We start from the raw sequence: 24,590 nt of genomic DNA on the forward strand, positions 1-24,590 counted from the left end.
GGTATCAAATATATCAATGCCTTCTAAAAAAGGAAATTGTGTAACAAATGTAACTCCTTTCATCTGAGTGTAAAGTTAAAAGATGTATAAAAGACTGTAGGAGGCAAGGAAATTCATTTTTATATAAGCAAGTGGTTGTGGATTTCAGGAATAAAAAGGGAACAAGTGCCCATTAAACCCAAGCCACTTAGGATTTTGAGGAAATTACTAAGACGAATAAAGGGATTGGGGAAAAGTGTATTCCAAACTAACATTTTAGGACTGGAGTCTTTAATCTAGAGGAGAAATGCCAATATTAGGTTATTATCAACGTTTTGAGAACAAGGACTATGTATTATCCTATATCTGTCCTTCTTAGCACATAAAATAATACCTTGAAGGCTGGTAAGAAGAGGTGATGAAGTGAGAGTACTAATATTCCCTAGTGATGGTGAAACATGTGGGTGATTAGCATAGATTCTGGAGACAAATTAAATTATCTGGGCTTTAATCTCAGTTTGGCCACCTGTGTGACTCTGGGCAACTTATTTACACTTTCAGTTTATTGATTTCCTCATCTGTAACACAGGCAGAATAATAATAACAATTAGCTTGTAGACTGTGTTAATATATATAAAAGGCTTAGAACAGTGTTTGGTACATAATAAGTAATCTACAATTGGAAGGATGTGCTAATTGTTATCCATTAACTGCCATCCTGTAGTGCTGTTTGGCTATACTTGTATTATTAAACCTTATGTAGAGGTAAACTGTAAAATTATAAACAGAATGCAAGCAACAAATTTTAATTTCAGCAAAAGCCTAAGGAAGATTCTTTGTCCATAATGATTTTCCACTGTAGGTAGTTTTTGTTGGGGTTTGCTGAATATACAAAATGTAAAGCATGACTGTATGCTGAAAATTAAAATGCTCATAGGAAAGGGAAGGAAAAAATAGGGAGAAATCACATCCAATTGACAATTCAGGTAGGGTTTCTAGATAAAATGTGCCCAGGTAAATTTGAATTTCAGATAAACAAAGATTTTCTTATAAATATGTCTCAAATATTTGCATGGACACTCTCTGTTTTTATTTACCAAATCTAGCAACCGTAAATATTAGGAAGTCTATCTACATGTCGAACCAAGCTAAGTATTTAAACATACCAAACATGTTTATAGCCATCCTACTACCTAGTCTGAGTGATATGGACTCAACATAAATTTCCCTTCTCACTTTTTGAATTATTTTTCCAAAATGTTACCAGTAATGAAATTTTAGGGAATGTGAATGAGCTTCTAAAATGCAGATCTATTCAATCCCATGTCCCCTTCCACCCTTCTTGAGTTCTCTATTAACTCTTCAGTATCCAAGGACTAAAGTTCAAACTCCTTAAGTTGATTGATATGGCCATAAAAATCTGGTCCCAGACTACATAGTCGCCATTATGCAGAGTATCCCCCACACAGTCCCTGTGCATGCTTCAGAAATTCAAAGTGCTCAGCTCTCTCTGAAAATATGTTCTTTGTGTTTCTTCCTAATTTAATACAGCTCTAAAAACTCCTGCTCATCCTTTAAGCACCAAATGTATTACCTCCTGCAAGCAATCTTCCATATCTCCTTTAGGCAAAACTACTGCTTTTTCTATAATCTTAGTACATTTTGTATATAATGCTCTAAAGCACATATTTCACCATATTGTATTATAGTTGTCTGTCTCCTGTGTAGAAGAAGAGAAAATGAGTGATCTCTTAGAACAGGAGCTGCTTCTATTTACAGATATATCCAATTATGTATTTTAATGCCTGATTCATGGAAAGTGCTTCTCAGAATTCTAATGAATGAATGAGTGAACAAATGGTTAAAGTCAAGCTATGTGAATCATAGCTGAGCTTCTAATACAAATCCTATCTCACCTAAGCCAGATTGGGGTTTCTGATAACTCACTATAGGAAAAACTCCAAAATGGTTGATTATTAAGATTGACTGCTAAAACCAGAGAGAGAACTAATTTGACATGCAGCTGAAAGAATAGTTAATTTTAGATAAAACATTAAAATATGCAATTGTATAAATAATAGTAAAAATAGGAAACCAGGAAATATATACCTTACACACTTGGAGAAAAGAACTATGGGACAATGAGGAGTCACTCTTAGATCTGCAGACAACTGATATCAGGAAAAATGAAATATATATTAATTTAGAAAAATAACTTTACAGAGTCAACTATTTATAACTCCATGTAATTCAAAAGCACTTTTCCCTAGTCAGCTAGACTCCTTCTCTAAAACTCAACATCCCCTAGTCTGCCAAACCAATTTAGTTTTGATATTTGGAGTTCCTTTGAGAGACTGTGCATTTTCCTCTTATAGCCCTTGTTACCTTACACTGCACTGATTATTTCCTTGTCTATCTACTCTACTGTAAGAGCCTCAGAAATATTACAGATTGTGACATATTAATTGTTGCATTCTTAGTACCTAGTGTAGAACTAAGGATGGATGGATGCATGGAAAGAAGGGAGGAAGGGACGAAGGAAGGAAGGAAGGAAAGGAGGAAGGGTGGGAGGGAGGAAGGGAGGCAAGGAAAGAAGGAAGGGTGGATGGATGGATGTGCTTCATAAGCAGAGGTTCTGTTCAGTGTTTGCAAACATTGGCTATGCTTCAGAGTCACTGGAATGCCTTTTAAAAAGTATATTACTCCCTTTGTCTCTCCCAAGACCATTTAAGTCACAATCTCTAAGTGCATAACTTGTGCATTGATATGCTTTAAGAGCTCCAACTTTTAAAAGAAGCATTGCTCTAATTTCATTTTTCCTTAATAGAATCCCATTAGAAATAGGCTGGAGCACCTGCCCCAAGCAAGGGACTCACTGTTACAGTACATACATGATGATCCCAAGGTTACTAATATTCCCGGTTCTTTCTTACCAATTAACAAATATTTATTGCAGGGCCAGTGACTATGCTACATGCCACTGAGGTAACATACCTTGTTGTGGTTTGCTCTTTTGTGAAAATGTTTACTGAAAGAGGCATCTGTTCTTACTGGCCTCTGCATATATATATATATATATATATATATATATATATATATATTTAAAGTCATTAAATATTTGAGTTATAGAGACATAACACCCTCTTGATAACCCCTCCTCTACCTCCCCTCGTTTTGGCTTTTATATCCCTTGGAATAGCTGTCTTGTCATACTGGCCAAATATCTGTGTAAATGCAAATAAAACTTTATTGGAATAATTAATATAAACAACCCACATAATTGGGATGAATATTGCCTGCATACTAGTATCAAAGGCATTTGCAGCTAAATAAAGATCTTAAAATAAATACTAGAATGTCAGGATAGAGATGGACAGAGAATATGATCTTTGTTAGAAGGAGACAATGGATAAATATCTCTTGGATTTGGGGCTTTTGTTATGCTACTGTTCTTGTAAGTGAAGGTTATCAATAAATTATTATAAAAGGTTTGTGTGTGATATGTTCTGACTGAATAATGCTGATTTTAATTAACTACTTTAAAATGAATTACTAGTAATATAGCAGAAAGCCAGATCAAAAGGGAGTTCAAGAACAGAAGATTCAAATATATACTAAACTGGTCACAGAAGTGACTGGGAAATAAATTATCTAGATAATTCTGATTGTGACATAATTAAGTTCAGCATCTGAGTGGGAGAATCGAATTCCTAGAAATTCATCTTAAATAGAAATTCAATCTTTAAAGAGAAATTGAAAGATCATAGGCTTTAAATAAGGAAAAATATAAAAGGTCAAACTTTAAAAGGCAATCACTCATGGGAGGTCTGGAGAATATTTAATAGCTAATGGGGAGCCCAGGGAAGATGTGTTGTTAAGGATCAAAAAATAGCAGGCTCTGAAAAATAAGGTCTTGCCAACCAATTAGCAGTCAATAACAATATTGCTGGAGGAAAGATAGCCCAAGGGAAAGACATAAAGAAGTTGAGAAATTTTGTCTTCGCAAAAGAAAAAAAAGCTTGGTGGTGGTCGGGGGTGGGCACCGTCTATCATTGTCTCCTTTTAATATATCCAAAAAAGTATGTTCAGCCCAAGAACCATGTTCCTTCTTGATGTTCTTGGGGGCCTCAATGTACTTACTTATGAAGAGGAGATAGATTTATGGTTGAAATACTTTGTCTTTGTCTTCTCTAGGAGGAGGTTAGATAGATATCTATCCCCAGAAGGATTAGATGTCCTGGTCCAAATGGTGGTCAGTATTCAAAATATCTAAGCCATGTTGGTGAAATAAATGTAGCTAAACTACTGAGGACAGATGGCATTTTCCTGAGGAGTTCTGAGAGAACTCAAGGATGAACTGGGATAATGATGTCCCAGAAGTGAAACCTGCTACCATTCCTACTCTGCAGATTGCAAAGGTGAGCCAGTTGAAAACAAACTAATTAATTAGTTATTAATTAGTTTTAAAAGTCTCCAGAGGAGGAGATTCCTGGGAATTAGACTCAAGAATTCTCTGTTTCATCTCTGGCCAACTAGCGGAATCTGTAATGAAGAATGAGATTATTGAATTTTTCAATATAATTCTCTGAGCAGAAGCCACACAGTTTCTGTGACAAGAAGTCATGCCCAGACAATGCATTGTTTTGAAGGCACCAATAAGGAATTAACAAATATAATTTCCATTTTAAAAACTCTTTGACAGCCTACCACTCCAAAGTCAATTTCATGGGCTTTTGGCTATAATCTGTACAATAATGGTTCTGACAAAGATCCAGGACAAAGAAGACCAGGTGTAACTGAGCATTTCTCAGGATGTGGATGTGCATAAGGTGAATTGCCTAAGGGAGGAGTGCTCAACATGATAGATAGATAGATAGATAGATAGATAGATAGATAGATAGATAGATCTATATGTGTGTGTGTGTGTGTGTGTGTGTGTGTGTATATATATATATATGAGTAGTTTGTCAGTTACTGGAGTAGGCTTCTCACAGCGAAATCTCCAGAGTGTGCATTTCTGCTAGGAAAAAACCCAAGCCAAAGAGAAGGACTATCAAACACATTTACAAATCTGTAACGTGGGTTATGTATGACATACCGATAAAGAGTCTGAGTTATGCATATAAAATCAATGAATCTGTGTAATTAGTTATAACAGAGGCAAGGAACTGGGAATACTTGTAAAGTACTTTTTGGTTCAAAGTAATTTGTGTTTCCTTTCAGAGAAATTCAACTATTTACCTTTTATTATTTTCTGTCCTCCCTCTTCCTTCTTCTCCTTCTTCTTTCTTCTTCCACCAAAAAATCAAAACAAAATGTAATAAATATATATTGCATATGTCATATATATTATATATAATATATATAATTATGAAATATATATAATATATTTCATAATTTCATATATATATGAAATTATATATATTATATATAATTTCAGGAAACAAGGGTGAGTCATGAGTTTATACCTGGAAACTCACGTGCAGCTCTCATCACTGTGCCTCAGTGACACAAGAAGGTTGGCAGCAAAGTTTTATAACTTCAGGACTCAGCTGTCTTGATTATAAAGTCATATTTTGAAGCAAGACCTTATAAATGATATTATTATTATAAATAAACTATAAATCTGACCAAATATGGAAATTTCTATTTCATATGGGGGCTACTTTATCAGTTTTTTCTTCATTAATTAAATGGCATAACCTAGTAGTATATTTGGAATGGATGTGGACTTTTTTCTGGCAATGATAATGTCTTGATCTGTGACGAAGATAGGTGTATGTAATTTATTGCAAATATGTTTAAGTTTCATTTCATTGCACTGTATTCTATGAACGTTTTTATCTAGTCTTTAATTAAACATGATTTATACAAATTGAGGTCAGTTTCCATTTAGATTGCTTGCAGTGTTAATTACAGTGCAAATAGCCTTCACTGCTGAAAGAACTCCTGCATTATACAAATACGTAAATGCTTCTGTGTAATTTGCAACTGTCTTCTAAGCTTGTGTATTACTGGGTATGTACCTATGCAGAAATGTTTTACTAACTTAGCTACTGTATTAAAAAATATGGATAACTTAAGATAACATGTATATTTTTATGAATTTATATTTAAGTAGTTTTTGAGTTTTAAAAACATTGAAAAATGCACATTTAAACAATGAAAAGGTCATTCTATCACAAATTGAGTGTGTCTACAAAGCATTTCCACTTTAGCAAATGCCATTCCAATTCATTCCACTTCATCTTAACCTCTGGGTAAATGTGTTAACTGTTGATTTTTTAGAATCGGATGTCCTTAATTATAACTTGCTTTGCTGACGATTTATCGATGGGGCCTGGTGAGCCTATAACTGGAAGGTTTAAAGGTTGATTTGTCTCAATTAGATTTACGCTCACATATTTTAATTACTACTTACGGTGTAAAGACTTGGAAGATTTAAGGAAGCAAAAAACAGCAGTGTCTTTGTATCGTTAATAGTATGTATAATAATTATTGATTGTTCTCACACTGGCTATGAGAACTTCCTTCTATTAACATTGCAAATCAGCAAGAGCTGGGTTTGATTTTACTCATGATATATTTCAATCTTAAAATGAGAAAATATATAGAGCCTCTTACATGAGACATAAAATATATGTTGTACCTATTAACATCAAATCTTTTGTGGGTTTCTGTCCCATCTTCCTTTATTCATTTCTCAAGTCCATCTCACATATGGCTTCACTAGTTTCTTCTAAAGTAGAAGGGTGAAGGAAATACCCTTTAATCCTTCTCATCCTGCTCCAAATGTTCATTGCCAAAAAAATAAAACCCAGTTGCCTCAGCCTGCACTAAGGGTTCATCATAATCTGGTCCCTATCTACATTCTCTGACATGGGATTCTAGCACTCTCCTTCATCTTCTCTGCTCCAAAATGCTTTACTCCTGTACCTAAACACACCATCATATCATGAACATTCTTCTTCAAAGTTGTGATTCATTCTGGCTCCCTGCTTGGAAATTGACTGTCATCTATATCACATCCTTATTAATCTTAATTAAACTTTTTCTTCTTGTCTAAGATCAAATTATCTTTTGCTTATGTGGGTCCTTCAGACATGACCACTTAGTTTCCTCTCTCTAAGTATATATGAGAATAAATTTTTGCATCTAACTTTACAAAATATGGCAGTGTTTTCTCTAAGATATAAAGACATTAACCAGTTACACGTTCTCATCTAAAACAAACTGTAGTAGAGAAGATACAGGTTAAGACATATTGGGCATGTTCCAAGGTAGCCAAACATTGTTATTGTCATGCATAATTGAGTTGGCAACAATAAGTAGCATTTCATGTGGCTTACAAAATTTAATGAAAATGGTTTTTGTGTTAGTCCAATATAAATATAGTTTAATATTAAGACTAAGTGAAATTTTGATAAGATCAAAGAGAGCTGAGATTTTATTATATTTTTAAAAAGGAAAAGAAATGACTTATACTCACCTTTTCTTTCCCCTCCCTCCCTCCTTCCCTCCCTCACTGCCTCCCTCCCTCCCTCCCATCCATCCTTCATTTTTGTACAGGTTCGGTATCAAATATTTAGGAGTCTATCATACTTTTTTTCCCCCGAGACAGAGTCTAGCTCTCTTGCCCAGGCTGGAGTGCAGTAGCTCAGTCTTGGCTCACTGCAACCTCAGCCTTCAGGGTTCAAGCAATTCTCTTGCCTCAGTCTCCTGAGTAGCTGGGATTATAGGCACACGCCACCACACCAGCTAATTTTTGTATTTTTAGTGCAGACAAGGTTTCACCATGTTGGCCAGGCTGGTCTTGAACTACTGGCCTTGTGATCCACCCACCTTGGCCTTCCAAAGTGCTGGGATGACAGGTGTGAGCCGCCACGCCCGGCTGAGTCTATCATACTTTACAGCACACAGATCCATCTTTTTAGAGATTAGCAGTTTCTGATTTTATCCTATTATTTGAAGTTATGAGGTACTCAAATTATTTTTATTTTTTCTGAACACAGTCATGAATTATCTCTGTTCTTAAGCTATGATTGTCAACCAGAAACCAAAAGGGCTGCTTTTTGAGAGAAAGTTATTACCTAAGGAAATTTAGACCAGGCTTTCTACAGTGAACTTAGAATGAGAAGGTGACCAACTCTGCTTTCTGGAGGGGATACTAATTAGAAGAAAAAAATGTCAAAAGAAAGGGCAAAATTGAGATTTTCAAATACTTTTTTCCTTGTTTCCTTTTAGAAGTAATTTAATGATCATCTTGCTTTAAGCAACTGTAATAACCCAAGACTTCAGAACTATCATTTGATATGTTATAGGGTTATCAGAAGGCACATTACAAATCTGGAATAAAATGTTTTAAGATTGTGCACATGACTATTTCTATTGTTTTGGTAGAAAGTTGGTCAGGAAACATTTATTGAGCCTCAGTAGTTTTCCAGATGGAGTGTGGCATTTTCAGGAATACCAGGAACAGGGCAAGATAGGAACTTCATTTGTGGAGCTCACTTTCTGACAAGGTGAAAGGGGCTAAATATAAACAGACAATTTCCAAGTCTGTAATACAGTTAAAAACAACAACAACAAACTGTTATGGAAATGAAAGAAGATAGGGAGCTCAACTGGAATAGCTCATAGGGTGAGGAAGAGATGGGGAGTGGTGTGTGCTCTCCAACTACTGTACTGGCTCCCACAGAAACCAGCATGGTGCTTTGCTAAAAGGGAATGATTTGTGAATATCTGTGATTGATTGAATTAGTCATTGTTTCTTTTGTGTTCAAAGTCATATTTGTTTTCTCTGTTGTCCAAAATTAGCAAGGAAAGTAGTATAATTTGCTCAATGTTTTATGTTTCATGTGATTTTGCATCAGATGTAATAGTAGTATATCAAAGGTAAGTCCCTTTAGTCATCCTAACTTTAGAAATCCTTGAATGAGATTAGGAAGTGATCACCATTTACATTTATTATACTTTGCATGTAACGAGCTTTAGCTATTAACTCTAATTTGCTTCTCATCGTATTCATCAAAGACGAACTATTTAGAAACTAAAACATCTCTGTCAGTTAGAATTGTAATGAATTAAGATGAAATGAGACAGTGTTAATTGGCAGTTGTTGCTGCAGGGGAGGTTTCTCGATCTTGTAAGAGAAACCAATTCATCTTTCTATCAGGGTTAATTTGTTTGATTTAATTCTAAGGATACACTGAATATTTCCCCAAACTACTCATATTTATTTTCAGAGTGGGAGAGTGGTTTAGTTCCGTTGGCCTTTCATCTGTATTCTGAATTTTATTTGAAATTGATTAAATATAATGGTTATTAAATTGTTGGTTTTAAGCAGCATTTGTATTACTGACTAAACACACACATGCCTACACACACACAAAGGAATAGCATTACTAAGACATTTGTATTTCAAATGTTAAAACTTTCCAATATCTAATCATTTTTTACCAATAATTCTCTTCCTTTGTCCTTTCTGTTTTTCTTAGACATAAACGAATGCGAAGTTGAGCCTTGCAAAAATGGTGGAATATGTACAGATCTTGTTGCTAACTATTCCTGTGAGTGCCCAGGCGAATTTATGGGAAGAAATTGTCAATACAGTAAGTATTCACGTGTGTGTGTGTGTGTGTGTGTGTGTGTGTGTGTATATATATATATATACACATATATGTATGCATATATATTTTTATGTACATCATCTAAATTTATTTTGAAATCTGGGCCAAAATCAATATTATTTGCCTTCAGAGTGCATAATCCATTGAAATGGTACTTTTCATATTTGTGGTATGTTATTAATGCACACATATTCTCTAGGATGTCTCATTTAGTGCACAATATGCATAGAAATGGTATCTTGTGACCTGAAAAGAATGATAACATTTCCTCAGATACTCAAGTTCCATGAATCCCATTTTGGTTTATGATTATGCATATGACCGAAATTTCTACCACCAAAGTGACACTTTGGTTCTGAGAGTAAATTCAAGGCATTGAAACCAGATAGACAGGGCACACTGGCTCATGCCTGTAATCCCAGCACTTTTAGAGGCCTCAGCGAGAGGAGCCCAGGAGCTCAAGACCATCCTGGGCAACATAGTGAGAACCCATCTCTAAAAGAAACGAAATAAAAATAAATCAGTTAGCCTCTGTTATAAATAAAACGTAAAAATAAAGGAGGATGCATTTGGGCCGTCCCACACGCTAGCAAGAATGTTGCACACTATTTATCTGTCTTATTGGAAGCTGAAGAAAGTAGGGTCTTGAAATGATGCATCAAATGACAGGGTAGTTATTTGCCTTAAGTGTTTACAAAGAGGCAGAAAGCACCACTTACCTAAAAAAAAAAAAAAAAGCTGGGAAAAAAGTAGTAGCAGGACTAAAGTCAATGGGATGGGGCCTAAAATGGGCCCAAACACAGGTTAATAATACTAGTGCTATAGCCTTATAATTGTTGGACAATTAGAGGAAAGTTCATACTGCTACTGCTTCGATGTATATTGTATGATCTGAGCACCACAACAACATTATGCAAATTCCGAATGTAGATGCAGATGAGACTTCAGATGCACAAACTGAGACACACCTAATGTTGTTTGCCCAAGCTTTCACAGCTATTTAGTGACAGAAGCAGTGCTACAGGTTTCTGATTCCCCACTCAGTGTATTTTCCTCAAGACTGAGATACCTGTTTAAATAGAGAGGTATAATATAAACATGAATATACATGACACGTCCATTCTTTATCACAGACACAGACACATACCACATAGTTCTTTCTCTTCAGCCATAGTAAGAAATGTATTTCTCATTTTCTTTTTCTTTCTTTCTCTTTGGCCATGGTATTTATAAAATAAAATAGGAAATATTGTTGAATGATATATAAGTATATATAAATAAAATAATGATATAAAATGGGATGCTCATTACTCTAGTCCTGACAAAACACACAAAATAATTAAACTCTGAATATCATAGAGAAATCTTGAATTGCGAAAAAAAAAACTTTCTAAGCTTAAAGTAATTGAGGAAGGACATTGAGCATGAGTTGATGAAGAAAGGTGCAGGGCACAGAAGGATGGAAAGGGAAGGCTGAGTAAGTAGGTTGACCATACAGCCAACTAGACCAATAGTCATCCAACCAACTAACCTAGAAACCTTCCCATGAAGCATTTAACTAACCACCCACTAAGTTAACTCAAGCTCAGGTTCAGCTTCTCTTTGGCCTGTCCCAGGCACAGCACTTGCATCCATTTCTGTTTCATGGAATTTGAAGATGGCTGCTCAGTCAACACTGGAAGTTGTGCTAAAAAGCACCTCCAAGATGTCTGTCAGTGAACATCTTATTAATATTATGATGAACAAAAATACTGATGTCAGTGACTATTTCACCTTCATTCAGCAAAAATAGAGAATTTGTACCTGAATAGAGAACCTTCCAGGAAGGAACTTCGGCATAGATTAAAACAATACCTGGATTAGAGCATGTCTAGGTAGGGTAAGACCACCTCTGACCCATAGGAGGCCTGACTAGGGGAACAATTGCGGGGGAGAAGCCTTCCCATTTTCCTAAAAGGAGGATTGAATGGGGGACATATCATAAGAACCCTGCCTAGGGATGAGTGTCACTCTGCAGTGATGAATGAGTCTAAGAAGTGGCACATGAGGGTGTGGATATCCTAGAAGAGGAGACCTAGAATGTGGAGCTCTAGGGCATGGAGGAATAGGGAAACAGGTCGAGTGGATAGGCTGGGGATGAAGGGTTTATGAGACAGACAGTAAGGCTATGAAAGAGGGAGAGAGGCCCCTGCCCTGTCATTAGTTTGTGCCTAGTGTCTTCCAACCAGTTTTTCATGTTGTGTTTAATGAAAACCTTTGCTTTTCTGTGAATTAACTTTATATTGATATAACATTTATATTTAAATTCAGACATCTCTTTGAAGATGCATGTGATAGTGGCATGCCTCCCTTCAACTGTCATATGATCTGGCATTCTAGCATTTCCTGTATTCTCCGTGCACTGACAAAGAGATCAGAAAGAGTCACCTAGAGAGTTCCCTAAAATATTTTCCTATTGGGGTGTTTGCTTTTATTTTATTAAATTTTAAGGACATATAACAAATTAAGGATCTTTATTCTGTCTATTGTCTAGGTTTCTTAGGATATGGTTCTACTTTTTTCTGTAGTCTCTTAAGAGATTTTAGAAAATCTAGAGTAAAAAGGGGTAATGATTTAGTTTTGCACATTGAGAACTTAGAGAATTTGCTTACTGTGGGGTACATATAAGCACCTACAGGTTACAGGTGGTACCAGCTCTAAGCTGCTTGAAGGTAAGATCTTGGAAGTTGTTGACAATACATAGATGATAACTCCTGTGCTGGTTTCTACCCTGGAATATGATTGACAACCTTTCTTCTGGACTTTGTATCATGCATGTCCCAGAGGGCAGCCTTTCCCTCATTTTTTACCAGACTTTCAAATTTAAACTGTATATTAAGGCTGCCTTTGCCAATACAATTAAATGAAATATTTTCAAAACTAGTGATATACCACATTTTAAAAACTCAAATATATTTAAGTTAAACAATTAAAAGCAAGATGTTTTTGTTGAGATATTACCTTGATAAATATTACAAAAATAACTGTGAATTATTTACTGTAATGTATGTCTTTAATTAATTTAGCTATTAAGCACCTTTACTTTGTAAGGAATAAATTTATATCTAACTCTATTATGACCTGTTGCAAAATTACGTGGTAAAAATTATTATGCAAATCAATTACCTATTGAACATTTTCAATAACAATGAAATTATTTCATGTTAATAATAAACCTTTTAATACTAGGCAAAAAAAGTTTCCTGTAGTTTTTTAAGTAATTATTTTCTAATTATACTTATAGGGGAGTTAAGGCAATAATATATATTTCTGATTTAAATAATTTCAGTTTAGACTTCTAGATGTGATTCATACAATTTATTTACTTTGGAAGATCTCAATTCTTTTTTAGTTTATTTATTTATTTATTTATTACAAGGTTTGGTTAAGTTTTATTATTTTTATATTTTACATAAAATTACGTTTAATATGTGAAAATCATTTAGATGTTCCTGTAGTATTTATCACACCATTACATCAATTCTTGTAATTAAAGTCCTAATTTAATTCCCTTGTTCATTTTATTTATTTATTTATTTATTTTGAGATGGAGTCTCACTCTGTCGCCCAGGCTGGAGTGTAGTGGCACAATCTTGGCTCACTGCCTCCTGGGTTCAAGTGATTCTCCTGCCTCAGCCTCCCTAGCAGCTGGCACTACAGGCACGCACCACCACGCCTGGCTATTTTTTTTTTTTTTTTTTTTGTATTTTTAGTAGAGATGGGGTTTCAGCACTTTGGTCTGGTCTCAAACTCCTGACCTTGAATGATCTTCTCACCTCGGCCTCCCAAAGTAATGGGATTACAGGCATGAGCTACCGCGCACAGCCCCTCATTCCTTTTAAATGTTATAAGCTCAAGTGTTCTGACAGTTATTTCCATAAACAGCTTGAAAATGATGATGAATTGGAATGAGAAAACCATTCTCATAAGAACAGATAAGCTTTGTCATGTAAATTTAACTGAACATGATGTTTAAGCTAGATTAAGTGTAATGAAAATTAATAACACTTTAGTTAACTAATCTAAAAATAACTAGGATTGTTCTCATTTATTGGACTATGTGGCCCACAATACCTGTATACATTTCCCTCCTGGTTGTTTAAATATGACATTATTAAATTTCAGGAATGCCACTCAAATTCATTTTTATCACTGGCACTACTTTGGGAAAGTAAGACAGATTTCAAGGGAGCTCTTATAATGCAACATCCACAAACAATTATGACAAACAAACAAACAAAAAAACACTTGGGTGATCTCAGAGGGTTTTACTAAAAATTAAAACTAAAATCTTCTAGTAAGGACTAAGTGATGTTTCCAAATATCATAATTATCCAGTTTTTGCAAATTTAATAAAATAATCTAGATAATTATATAGTTGTTTAAGAATTCTGTGATAAGGATATTAAAATAATACCTATGAATATATTTTGAAAGTGGTAAATTAATATTTTCTTATCTCATTATTTGAGCAGCTTTAACTGTTTTAGCCATCATTATAAATTAGCTAGTATTTCCAAGCACATAAACATAGACAATATATACTGTGTGTGTATATATATAATATATATTAAAAATATATAAAAATATATATTATATATAAAAATATATAATATATATTAAAATATATTATATTTTATGTATATGTATGTATTATATGTATATTATACATACATTATATTATATGTATATTATACATACAATATATTATATGTATATATATAATATATATAATATATTATATAATATATATTATATATAAAATATATACAATATATATGAAAAAAAGATATATTATATATATTTTTTTCTTTTTTTTTAAAGACGGAGTCTCTCTCCGTCTCCCAGGTGGCTAGAGTGCTGTAGTGCCATGTAGGCTGGCTGCAACCTCCACCTCCCAGGTTCAAGCAATTCTCCTGCCTCAGCCTCCCAAGTAGCTGGGATTACAGGTGCCTGCCACCACGCCAGGCTAATTTTTTTGTATTTTTAGTAGAGACGGGGTTTCACCATATTAGCCAGGCTGATCTCAAACTCCTGACCTCAGGAGATCCGCCCACCTCAATCTCCCAAAGTGCTGGGATTAAAGGTGTGAGCCACGGTGCCCAGCCCCTATATTCTTTCTTTTGATATCAATGTGTACTACCAAGTATATTTGTTTAAGTACATACTTATTCACTGAAAATTGCTAAAACATTGTAGAGATAAATACATGATGAGATTTGTATTGTTATGCTCAATATTTAATTATTGCTTTTTAAAAGACAAATTTATAAATAATGACAGGCAAATCTTTTTTGTTTACTAAACTGTATCTTTTCACCAGTTCATATATGTTGATTTTAAGCATTACTATGTGTCAAGCACTTTCCTAAGTACTTTAAATATTGATTTTTTAATCCTCTCAGCATTCTTTGTACTAGATACTCTTTATTACTCATTCCATTTTATAGAGCAGACTGAGCTATTGAGTGATTAATTTGCATAGGTTGGCCTGGCTAGTAAACTTCAGAACCTGGCCTTAATCCCAGGCATTGCAATTGCAGAGCCTGCAGCCCTAAGCATGATATGATCCTGTTTTTTGTAGGGTAAAGGGATGCTGTTATTATACTCTACATATTAAAAACACTTACACTTGATGAGTGGCCTTGGCAAGTGACAACAGCATAAGAGGAAAGAGTGCAGGCTTTACATTCAAATAGAACTGGAAGTTTAAACATTTTCTATTTGTAACTATATGTCCTGACAAGTACATTGCCCCTTCTGAGCCTCAGATTCTTTATCTGCAGATGGAATTGATACTATCTTTTGATGGATGTAGATTGATAGGCAGATTAAAATTCATAGCATATGTAAAATACCTAAAATACCTAGTAAAACACCTAGGTCAATAACTGTTATAAAGAAATAATTGCATAAATATATATACATAGGATTTTTTAGTTATTTGAAAAAAAAACCTGTATATCTCACCTTTTCTTTTGTCATAATGTGTGATTTTAAGTTTTATTATTTATGCAAACAACTTGTACTTCTTTAGTAAATTAGTGTATGTCCTTGAGAACAAGCAGTGTAGATATTAGGTATAATGCCTACATACCATGTTTTACAGATACATAAGTTTAAAAATTCCTGTGGCATTAATATAAGTTTAAATAAATATCATTTACCCAAAATCATTATAGGAGATAGTTGCTGTGTTTTTTATAAAAGGCTATCAAAACATATGAACCACAAATATCCAATTTGATTTATCTTTTTGTATGTTTGCAGTTATTGTAAGATGTCACTGTTATTTGATCAGGTATCTTAGTGAATGACAAGCAAATGAATGTTTGCAGTGATTTTAGTGAATGACAAGAGCAGAATTAATAATTCCAGTATTTTCTTAAAAAGTGGTCAGAGATTATAGTTTTATATAATATAATACTAAATTCCTACTCTTCCCTATCCAGCTGTGACAAGACAAAAGGAAAACATAGAGAAATTCTGAAGTAAATAATTTTTTTAAAAAGGTGTCTATAAGGAAGTGAAAATTAGAATGAAAACACACATAAGTTTTACAAGAAAACTGCCTAAGTCTGATGTTACAATATAGTGAATGTATTCAATTATATGATCAAATAAACTAGCCACAAATATTTACTGAGCTTTTCTTAGCGTAACTGTGTACAAGGTTACAAGAACATACATGAATAAACTCATTCATTCAACAAATTGTTTCACCCTCTAAAGCCGGGACAACAATGGTAATTGAAATGAATTCAGTTCCTACTCTCATAGAATATACAGATTAATGAGAGAGAAAAAAGAATTATGTATTATTTAATGATAAGATATGGTAAGTGCCATGAGGGCAAAAAAGAGGGAGCCTATGACAGGGAAGCCTTTTGTTTGGAGGATTTAGGAAAGTGGCATGAAAGCCGAGACCATAAGAATGTATAGTATATACTCAAACAGAAAGAGGAGGGGGTGGTAGAGATGAGAATTTTACAAAGAAAATGATGAATAAATAGATCCTTTGAGAATCCTCAAGAATAAACAGATCCTTTGTTTATCCTCAAGAATAAACAGATCCTTTGTCTTTAAGAATCTTAATATTTAGTGGATGAGTTAAGATTGTTATTTAACCAACATGTGATAGCACCTTTAGTATATCTTATCTTTTAGGCCTTAACAATATAGAGTCATGAAATTTCATTTGGGGTTGTGATCTATCCATGCCAAACCATGTTTATATACTAAAAATTCATCTTATAAATATGTTTTTGTGCAATCACAAGGGATTTTTAAAACATCAGAATAGATTTTAACTTGTAAATGTAACAAGAAATCAAAGAGAAACAAAGAAAAATAAATATTTAATTTTAATCCTATTTTATTCCATATAACAAATATCTGCTCTGTTTTAGAAATTTGAACAGAGTACTTTGGTAATGATTTTTGTCTCTGAAAGCATTGGCTAATTTAACTTAAGATTGTTCTACTTTGCTTGAAATACATAAAATAAAAATTAATCCAAAACTCCAGTGGGACAGAAGGACAGTTTGCCTCAGGCTGATACCTTTTGTGAACATTAAAAATAAATAAATAAAGGAATTGACTATGGGTAAATCTGAGGTGCATAACATTTAAAATCTACCTATAAATATATAGAGATACATTTACAAATAACTGTAACCATATATACTTGAATATATAATTATTTTAACTTAATTTCTCACTTCTTTTAAAACATATTTTTGTGAGTTAAAAAAATCCAGAACTCTATGCAAGTATATCAATAAAGAAAGAAACGATTTCAACGTTACTGCAGGATGAAGTTTTTGAAACAATAAACACAAAAAATTGACTCAATAACAAAAGCAAATTGGATTATTTGTGCCTGACATGGAAGTTCTATCTTCCTTCAGATGCCTCTGATTTTCCAAATGTTACACAACAGTTTTGTACAGAATTATCACACTTTGAAGGTTCACCTACTGTACCTTAAAGTTATAATGTAGTAAAGGAAAGACAAAAAAGTATCTGCAAAATGTTCAAATAGACCATGTGGGACTTGTTAAATACTTCCAACAAATGGAGTCATATTCTCATTACCTGACAGTTTTGTATTTAATTGCAAATAATTACTGAAGCATTCCGTAAGAAGTTTTTGTTTTCAAATTATTTCAACATTCCCCTTATGTGCTAAACTGTATATGTCCAGGGATTATAATTTAGTTTTGCATTTATTCTCCAGGCTAAAACTTGCTCTTATATTTTCCAGTTCAAAGACAAAGAAAGATGAAGTACTCAGACATCAAGAGAGTATGAGAACGGCATAACTTGATTTAGTTCTCATAAAATTTAGAACTGTAGTGGATGATTGAAAAATATTGCATTTTTCTCAAACTGAAAAGATCACTCTTTTCAGCTATCACTCCAACCCTCACCCTTACAAAAGGAGCAGGGGGACAACCCAAATAAAATATATACAAAACAAAAAACACAAAAAAACCTCTCTGTTAGGAAACTACTAGAAAAGAAGTCATCCTGGGACTAGAAAGTTGGAACACTGTTAAAATGTAATTTGTGGGCCAGACAATATCTTCTACATGTTAATGTGGCGTTCTTGGGTACTTAGGTGAAATTTTGGGCCGACTGTCAGAGTGAGGTTCAATTGGTTATTTCACAATGGAGAAATTATAGCACAAACCACCGGGATTTCCGCTTTTATCACACTGCTGAACAGCAGAGACAAACGCCTTTCTCAGAAGAGAAGAAAGAATATAGATGGTTCCTGATCTTTCACCAAATGTGCACAATTTTTCAAACGATGGCATGATTTCCTGAGCTCTCAAGGGTTCCAAATGGTTGCAATAAAACTTGACTGGCAACTATGGAGCTGAGTTTGGCAGTGACAGCAACAGCTAGTGTGACCCTAGCCGCAGTTTTCAACTGAATCAGCACGCTTGGAAGTGATGGTTTCCAGCAGCATGTAAGACATAAAGCCAAATACATGTTTTGAGTTCCCATCTTCAAAGCAATCTTCTTCAACTGAAGAATGAGGGCACAGCAACCTTTTTCACTGCTTACGCATATTGAATTTTAGGTGCAATTGGGACATCCTGATAAGATAGTACAGCTAGTTATTAAAAATGCATATTATAGTTAAGGAAAGCATTGGTAACAAAGATTCAGATATACAGGTCACATGAGAATGATGGAGTGATAAGATTAGATAGCATTGCCAAGGGAGAAAGTAAGAGAGTAAAAAGTATAAATGGCTAAGGATAAAATTTAAATCAGGCAAAAGAAGTTCTATTTGCAAAGGTACGAAAAAAATAAAATAAAAGGATAATCCAAGAAACAGAAGAGGAATACAGAATTAGAGCAAGGAAAAGAGTGTTTCCAGAATAGGAACTGGTCAAGAAAATGCAGGCCTAAGAAAAGATACTTTTAATGTGGAAGCTAAAACCATTAATGGCCCTTATATAATTGTGTGTCTGTAGAGAAGAATGCCAGATTGCAAGTGTTCCAGAATGAGCAGATGCTGAGTAGAAAATAATTGCCACAGGCTGCTCCTCCCAGGTTATGGTGCACTCTACTTTGAGCATATCTTAAACCCCAAAGAACCATTAAGGTGACTAAAGTCCTAAAAAGAAATTTCATAATAGTTACCTTAATAGCTTTATCTGGTCAATAATACACGTTCTTTTTAGAGCTCCAAAGGGAATGGAAACATAAAGTATCCAACTTAAAAATAAATTGAACTTGAGGAATATGGTTCTATAAAAAGAAGGAGAGCCAGAGCAAAGTCAGTAAATCCAATACTAAAATTCAAGGAAAACAGGAGCAGGGACAGAAAATAAACTATTCTGACAAGAAAAATGGATAGAACTATAGTTATATAAGGAAGCCTATAAATACTCAGCACTATTATCTAACTACGAAACCCCGAAAAATTGAAACCGCAGCTCTTAGCTGTGAAAAATCCAGAGATATTTGTGGTGGTTTGTTCAAAAGAAAATTTGCTTTATATTTTCTCTGGTACACTTGGGCAGACACAAAAATTTTTAAACATCCCCGAAATGACAATTTGGTATATAAGTGTTGCCTCATACTTACTTGGCAGTAACTTAATAATGCTATTTCCTTTTCCAATAGAATTATTTCTGGATTCTGCCACTGTTAATAGTTTTCCATTTAACAGAACATTAGCACTTTCCTACAAGGATTAGTATAAGGGCATTCTCAGTCCCACTCTGTAAGTGCTTAATGCAAGGTTTTTAACCCTAGGTAAGGACCGCAAAGGATAGGTGGACAGAAGTGTCCTTTGATGAGAAAATAAAAATCATCTGTTTATTTGTATTATTGGATGACTGAAATTTAAAATTTTCATCAACTACAAATATAGGCAACAACCAATCATAGTGTTAGCAGTACCTATGATTTTGTCACTAATAGAAATCACAGATATTTTCATTTCACATAATACATGTCACAAATGTAAAATAACATTGACATTTTTCACTAATATGAAACTATAGTAGATCTGCTACTACTTATTTAATGTATTAATAGATCAGCATATACATTGATAAGTCACATATTTTTAAATATTTTGATGATTGCCTTCAATTTCTTTGTATTTCATTTTATATGTTTGAAGGCATTATTCTGAGAAGGGTCTTTAGGCTTCACCAGACTGACAAAAAGGTCCATATTATAAAAAAGGTTTAGAAACCTGAGTTAATGGTTTATCTGTTTCAAAAGATATTTTCTCCCAAAATAATGTAGATGAAGCTTTTGGAGATAAAAGCTGTCAATGAGCCATTTTCATTGAATGTCCAGTCCTGGCCTTTCTGCTGAATTTTGTTCTCTAGCTCCATGTATAAAAACATGTAAGTAAAATAGCAGACGATGAAATTCTAAGCAATATTTTTGTCATTGTATTTACAGAGGTCTTACTAGCAGGGTTGAGCTTTTATCGAATTCATTCCTGCTTCTCCTCAACTGTGCAGATTTAGACACTTTGTAACCTGTAGAGAGATGATGTATTCTAAATTACCTACCCTGTGGACTTGAACCCACATTTAAAAGACTAAGGAAAAGAGGTAAACTAAAGAGCAACCATCACCTGTTCACCCCCACATCCCCTTCCCCATCACCTGCTGCTCAGGGGCTGCTATCTGAAGTTGAGCATATTCAACCGAACCTTTTCAGTCTCCTTAAAACTGATTATTATCCATGTAAAATTTCATAATCAATTTAGTTATTTGGTTTTCCAATGCCTTATACACCATCACTTTAGAATAATGCACCTGGTATAAGAGTTCACCAAAACATACCAGTTGTTCAGAATCATAGGATTATGTATAAAGTAATGGGGATCACTCCATACTTGGGGCAGGGGGAGGGAGAATGTCCGCCTGTTAACTTAGTGAAATTTCTAGTTAATGTGCACATCAGTTTCAAATCATCAAGGTACTGCCACTAAACACACATGTAATTCTGTTTTTTGATTTAGTTCCTTTCTTGTATCAGAGTTCACTCACACCTAGAGTTATTTAAGGAAGTTATGCTTCCCAGACATATATGACGCTATCATTGACATGACCTTCTTTCTTTAAGGAAGTTAAGCTTTTGCAGACTTCTGGGTGTCAAACTGGAATTTTAAAACAATAGAAATGACTTATCATCTAAAAACTTAGACATTTTGCAAAATGGCTGTGGCAATAACATCATGCAAGTGATGAGACAAACATCAAAATAACTGACACATGATCCCTGATATTAAGTCACTGGAAATATTGCTCTGACATACATTTGTCTGGTATTTTTGATTCCAAGAAAACAGACCCATTCAGTTTACCTCTGTAAAATGAGGACTATTTTCAAGTTTGTATGTTAACCACATTACGATGAAGGTTTACATACTACTCGGGTTTCTGCCTCGCTGTCTCATTCTCATTATTCCTATTTGTAGACCCCATAGTCTTTTAGAACTTTTGCTTCTCTCTGTTTTTACTCTGCATCCTTGTCTTCATGAATGATCAATTTAAATTTAATAATATTCCTCATATTAATTAATAATAAGTAGTTCAAAGGGTTGTGCATGAAAAAGTTAACACCAAGAAAGCAGTCAGTTTATAACTGTACCTGAGAAGGAAAACAATTCATTTAGTATTATTCAACTGTTCTTCATAGTATAGGAAAATGTCATCTATTTATACACATTTAACCTTTTGAGTAGTCAGGAGGATTTTATCGTAGGAGCTTTGGTGAGTTCATTCATTATGCAAAACACTACAAAAGTTCCCACAAAGCTATTAACCATGTCCTTCTGGTATTTGGTCTAATCATAAAAAGCAAAACTATTTTTTTTTGTTCCTTGGGTAGCAGTATTATTAACCTAACAATACTACAAAGTAACACATAAAATTCTGTCCAATGTAGTTGATAAGCCAATATGATAAGAATAAAGTAATTTTTCTAATGCACAATTATCTATCAATTAATTTCTAGTGGGCATCTCTGTGCCACTTAGCAGGTGGCAATAACATCTCCAATAGAGTTTTCACTTGGAAAACTGTTGACATTTCACCTGTTTTGAACAAAAGGTCCATTAAAATTTTCTTAAACATACGTTTTCTGATTACAAAAGTATTCCATATCTGAACAGGAATACTTGGGAACCACAAAATTAATTATTTAATTTTATTTCATTCTAAAATGGAGTTCATTTAAATCGACACATGTAACATACCATCAGAGGCTATGCATATAATATTTACATATTGTTACTTGGTTCTTTCTACAACGTGTCTTCCCTTGTGTCTGGTTGGCCAAATCCCTTTTCTGATCTAAAATTTGTCGGTAAAATAGACATTGTTTCTTCAGTGTACTTAATTTTCTCTTTGGTAACACCTAAAATACCTGCATAAGTATTTTATGCATACCTGGATAAGTTGGGCATTTGATAAGTTCAGGCAGTTGAGTGGCTAAGATTTCTCTGAGTTTGGTAAGAATTCTCTAGGGAGAAAGTTACCTTCATCTATTTTGATTGGTGTAAAATTGGGAAGCAGATAAACACTTGTTTAAACATAATGAACAGGCAACTGGATACATTTAATCCAAGTTTAAACGGAATTTTATAAAAGAAAAAATAGTAGAAAACTGCATAGTATTGGTCTTATACTTTTTAACAACATGTAAGTAAAAAGGAACTACTGTTTTTCACTCTAGTCACACCTCCACTGCTTCCAAGAATATGACAGTACATATAGTTTTTGAAATTTTAGGAGCTGGATAGACAAGTAAATTGTCTACAAGGCTGCTTTTATTACTCATTGAAATGATGTTTTTTTAGTATTCTACCTTAACAATAAAGTACTAGAGAGAAGTAAAAACCTATAAAAATCATGTTTCAGTTAATAATTCATGTTATTAATTAGTCATGCTTTTGAGAAATGGGAGTTAAAACTAACTTTTCAAATGATTGCAAGGTGTGTGAAGTAAACATAATCAATTGATTTATTTTACTCAATTTACTTTCTAATCTGCTGGCACAGATAATGAGCCTTGGCTCTACATTAACGTGAATATGATAGAAAAGAGAAATATACAGGCAAAATCCAAGTTTATGCATATATGAATGTTTAATTGGTATTTGCTTATTCATTCTAAGGATTGTTGTGTACATACATGAAACACAAGACTATTAGAAACAAATTTAACCACAGCAACAAAAATGATCTGTGGTTGGGACACAAAGTTCTTGATAAAGTAATGATTAAAATTTTGAAATTTATACATAAACTTTTACCTTTTAATGCTAAATCAGACTAATGTCATAATTGCCCAGATGCTGGTTTCATGTTTGAAGATGTTAGCATTGAAAATAATTGCCTCCACAATTTATCCTGAGGCATTTTCTTAAACAGAGAAAAATGCACTATGCTGTAATAGGCTTTCTTAAAAGAGGAAATGTGAAAATAGTTATTAAATTGTAGAGAGAAAATACACAGTGAGAGAGAGGAAAAATAAGGCTGTAGAAGTTCTTGAGGTAGGCAGTTCACCATGTTCCTTGTTTACAGATGTCTCATTATAAAATTATTCTGAATTTAGTTTCTAATAACCTGCTTCAGCTGTAAAATCACTTTCAATCTTAGAAAACTAAAGTATTAAATGTTATACCTCTGCTTTGCACAAAGAGGCTCAATAAATATTAGTTAAATGTTGAATGAATAACAGTCCGTGTTGAATCTTTAGTCCAACCACGGCAGAACAACGGTGACGGAGAACACAAAGTGAGTTAGATCACTGTCCTACATCTTTATAAACAAGACATCTAAGTGCCCTGCTCATCATTTTTTATAGTTTCTCCACACTCCTTAAGGCATATGCAGCAAACAGAACACCCCCAGCGTGTCATTACAATGTTTATCATGACCCATTGGTAATAGATGTACCTGGGTTCAAATCCTGGCTCTAAGACTTTAGGGGAGTTACTTAACCTCTCTGAGTCTCAATTGCCTCAATTACAATTGGAAATAAAGATACTCTCCATGAGGGATAGCATTAGGAGATATACCTAATGTAAACGACGAGTTAATGGGTGCAGCACACCAACATAGCACATGTATACATATGTAACAAACCTGCACGTTGTGCACATGTACCCTAGAACTTAAAGTATAATAATAATAATAAAAAGATACTCTCCATGGGGTTGTTTTAAGGCCAAAATGCCTGACATATTTTTCTCTGCAGTATGTATGTGCAGGCTCCATTTGTATTTTTTAGGAAGATCTGTGAGAGAAAAGATAAATCCATACCTTTGGAAGGGGAGCAGGAAAGAGGTATGGACAGTCCACCTAAACAAGGGAATCAACACATTTAGATATTACTTATCTTAATTGCAGAAGAGAAAGATATTGGATGAGGAGATATACAAGAGTG

General features: G+C 33.9%; 1 protein-coding gene across 2 annotated transcripts in view; it reads left to right on the plus strand.

Moving 5' to 3' along the window:
- EDIL3 (EGF like repeats and discoidin domains 3) overlaps positions 1–24,590 on the plus strand; it is a 441,707-nt gene that overhangs the window by 236,345 nt on the left and 180,772 nt on the right. For both annotated transcript variants that reach the window (XM_001146806.6, XM_526867.7), the window contains one exon: positions 9,477–9,590. In XM_001146806.6, the coding sequence (XP_001146806.1) occupies positions 9,477–9,590 (114 nt within the window). The remainder of the gene's footprint in view (positions 1–9,476; positions 9,591–24,590) is intronic.

This window comes from Pan troglodytes, chromosome 4 (assembly GCF_028858775.2).
Source record: "Pan troglodytes isolate AG18354 chromosome 4, NHGRI_mPanTro3-v2.0_pri, whole genome shotgun sequence".
NCBI lineage: Eukaryota > Metazoa > Chordata > Mammalia > Primates > Hominidae > Pan > Pan troglodytes.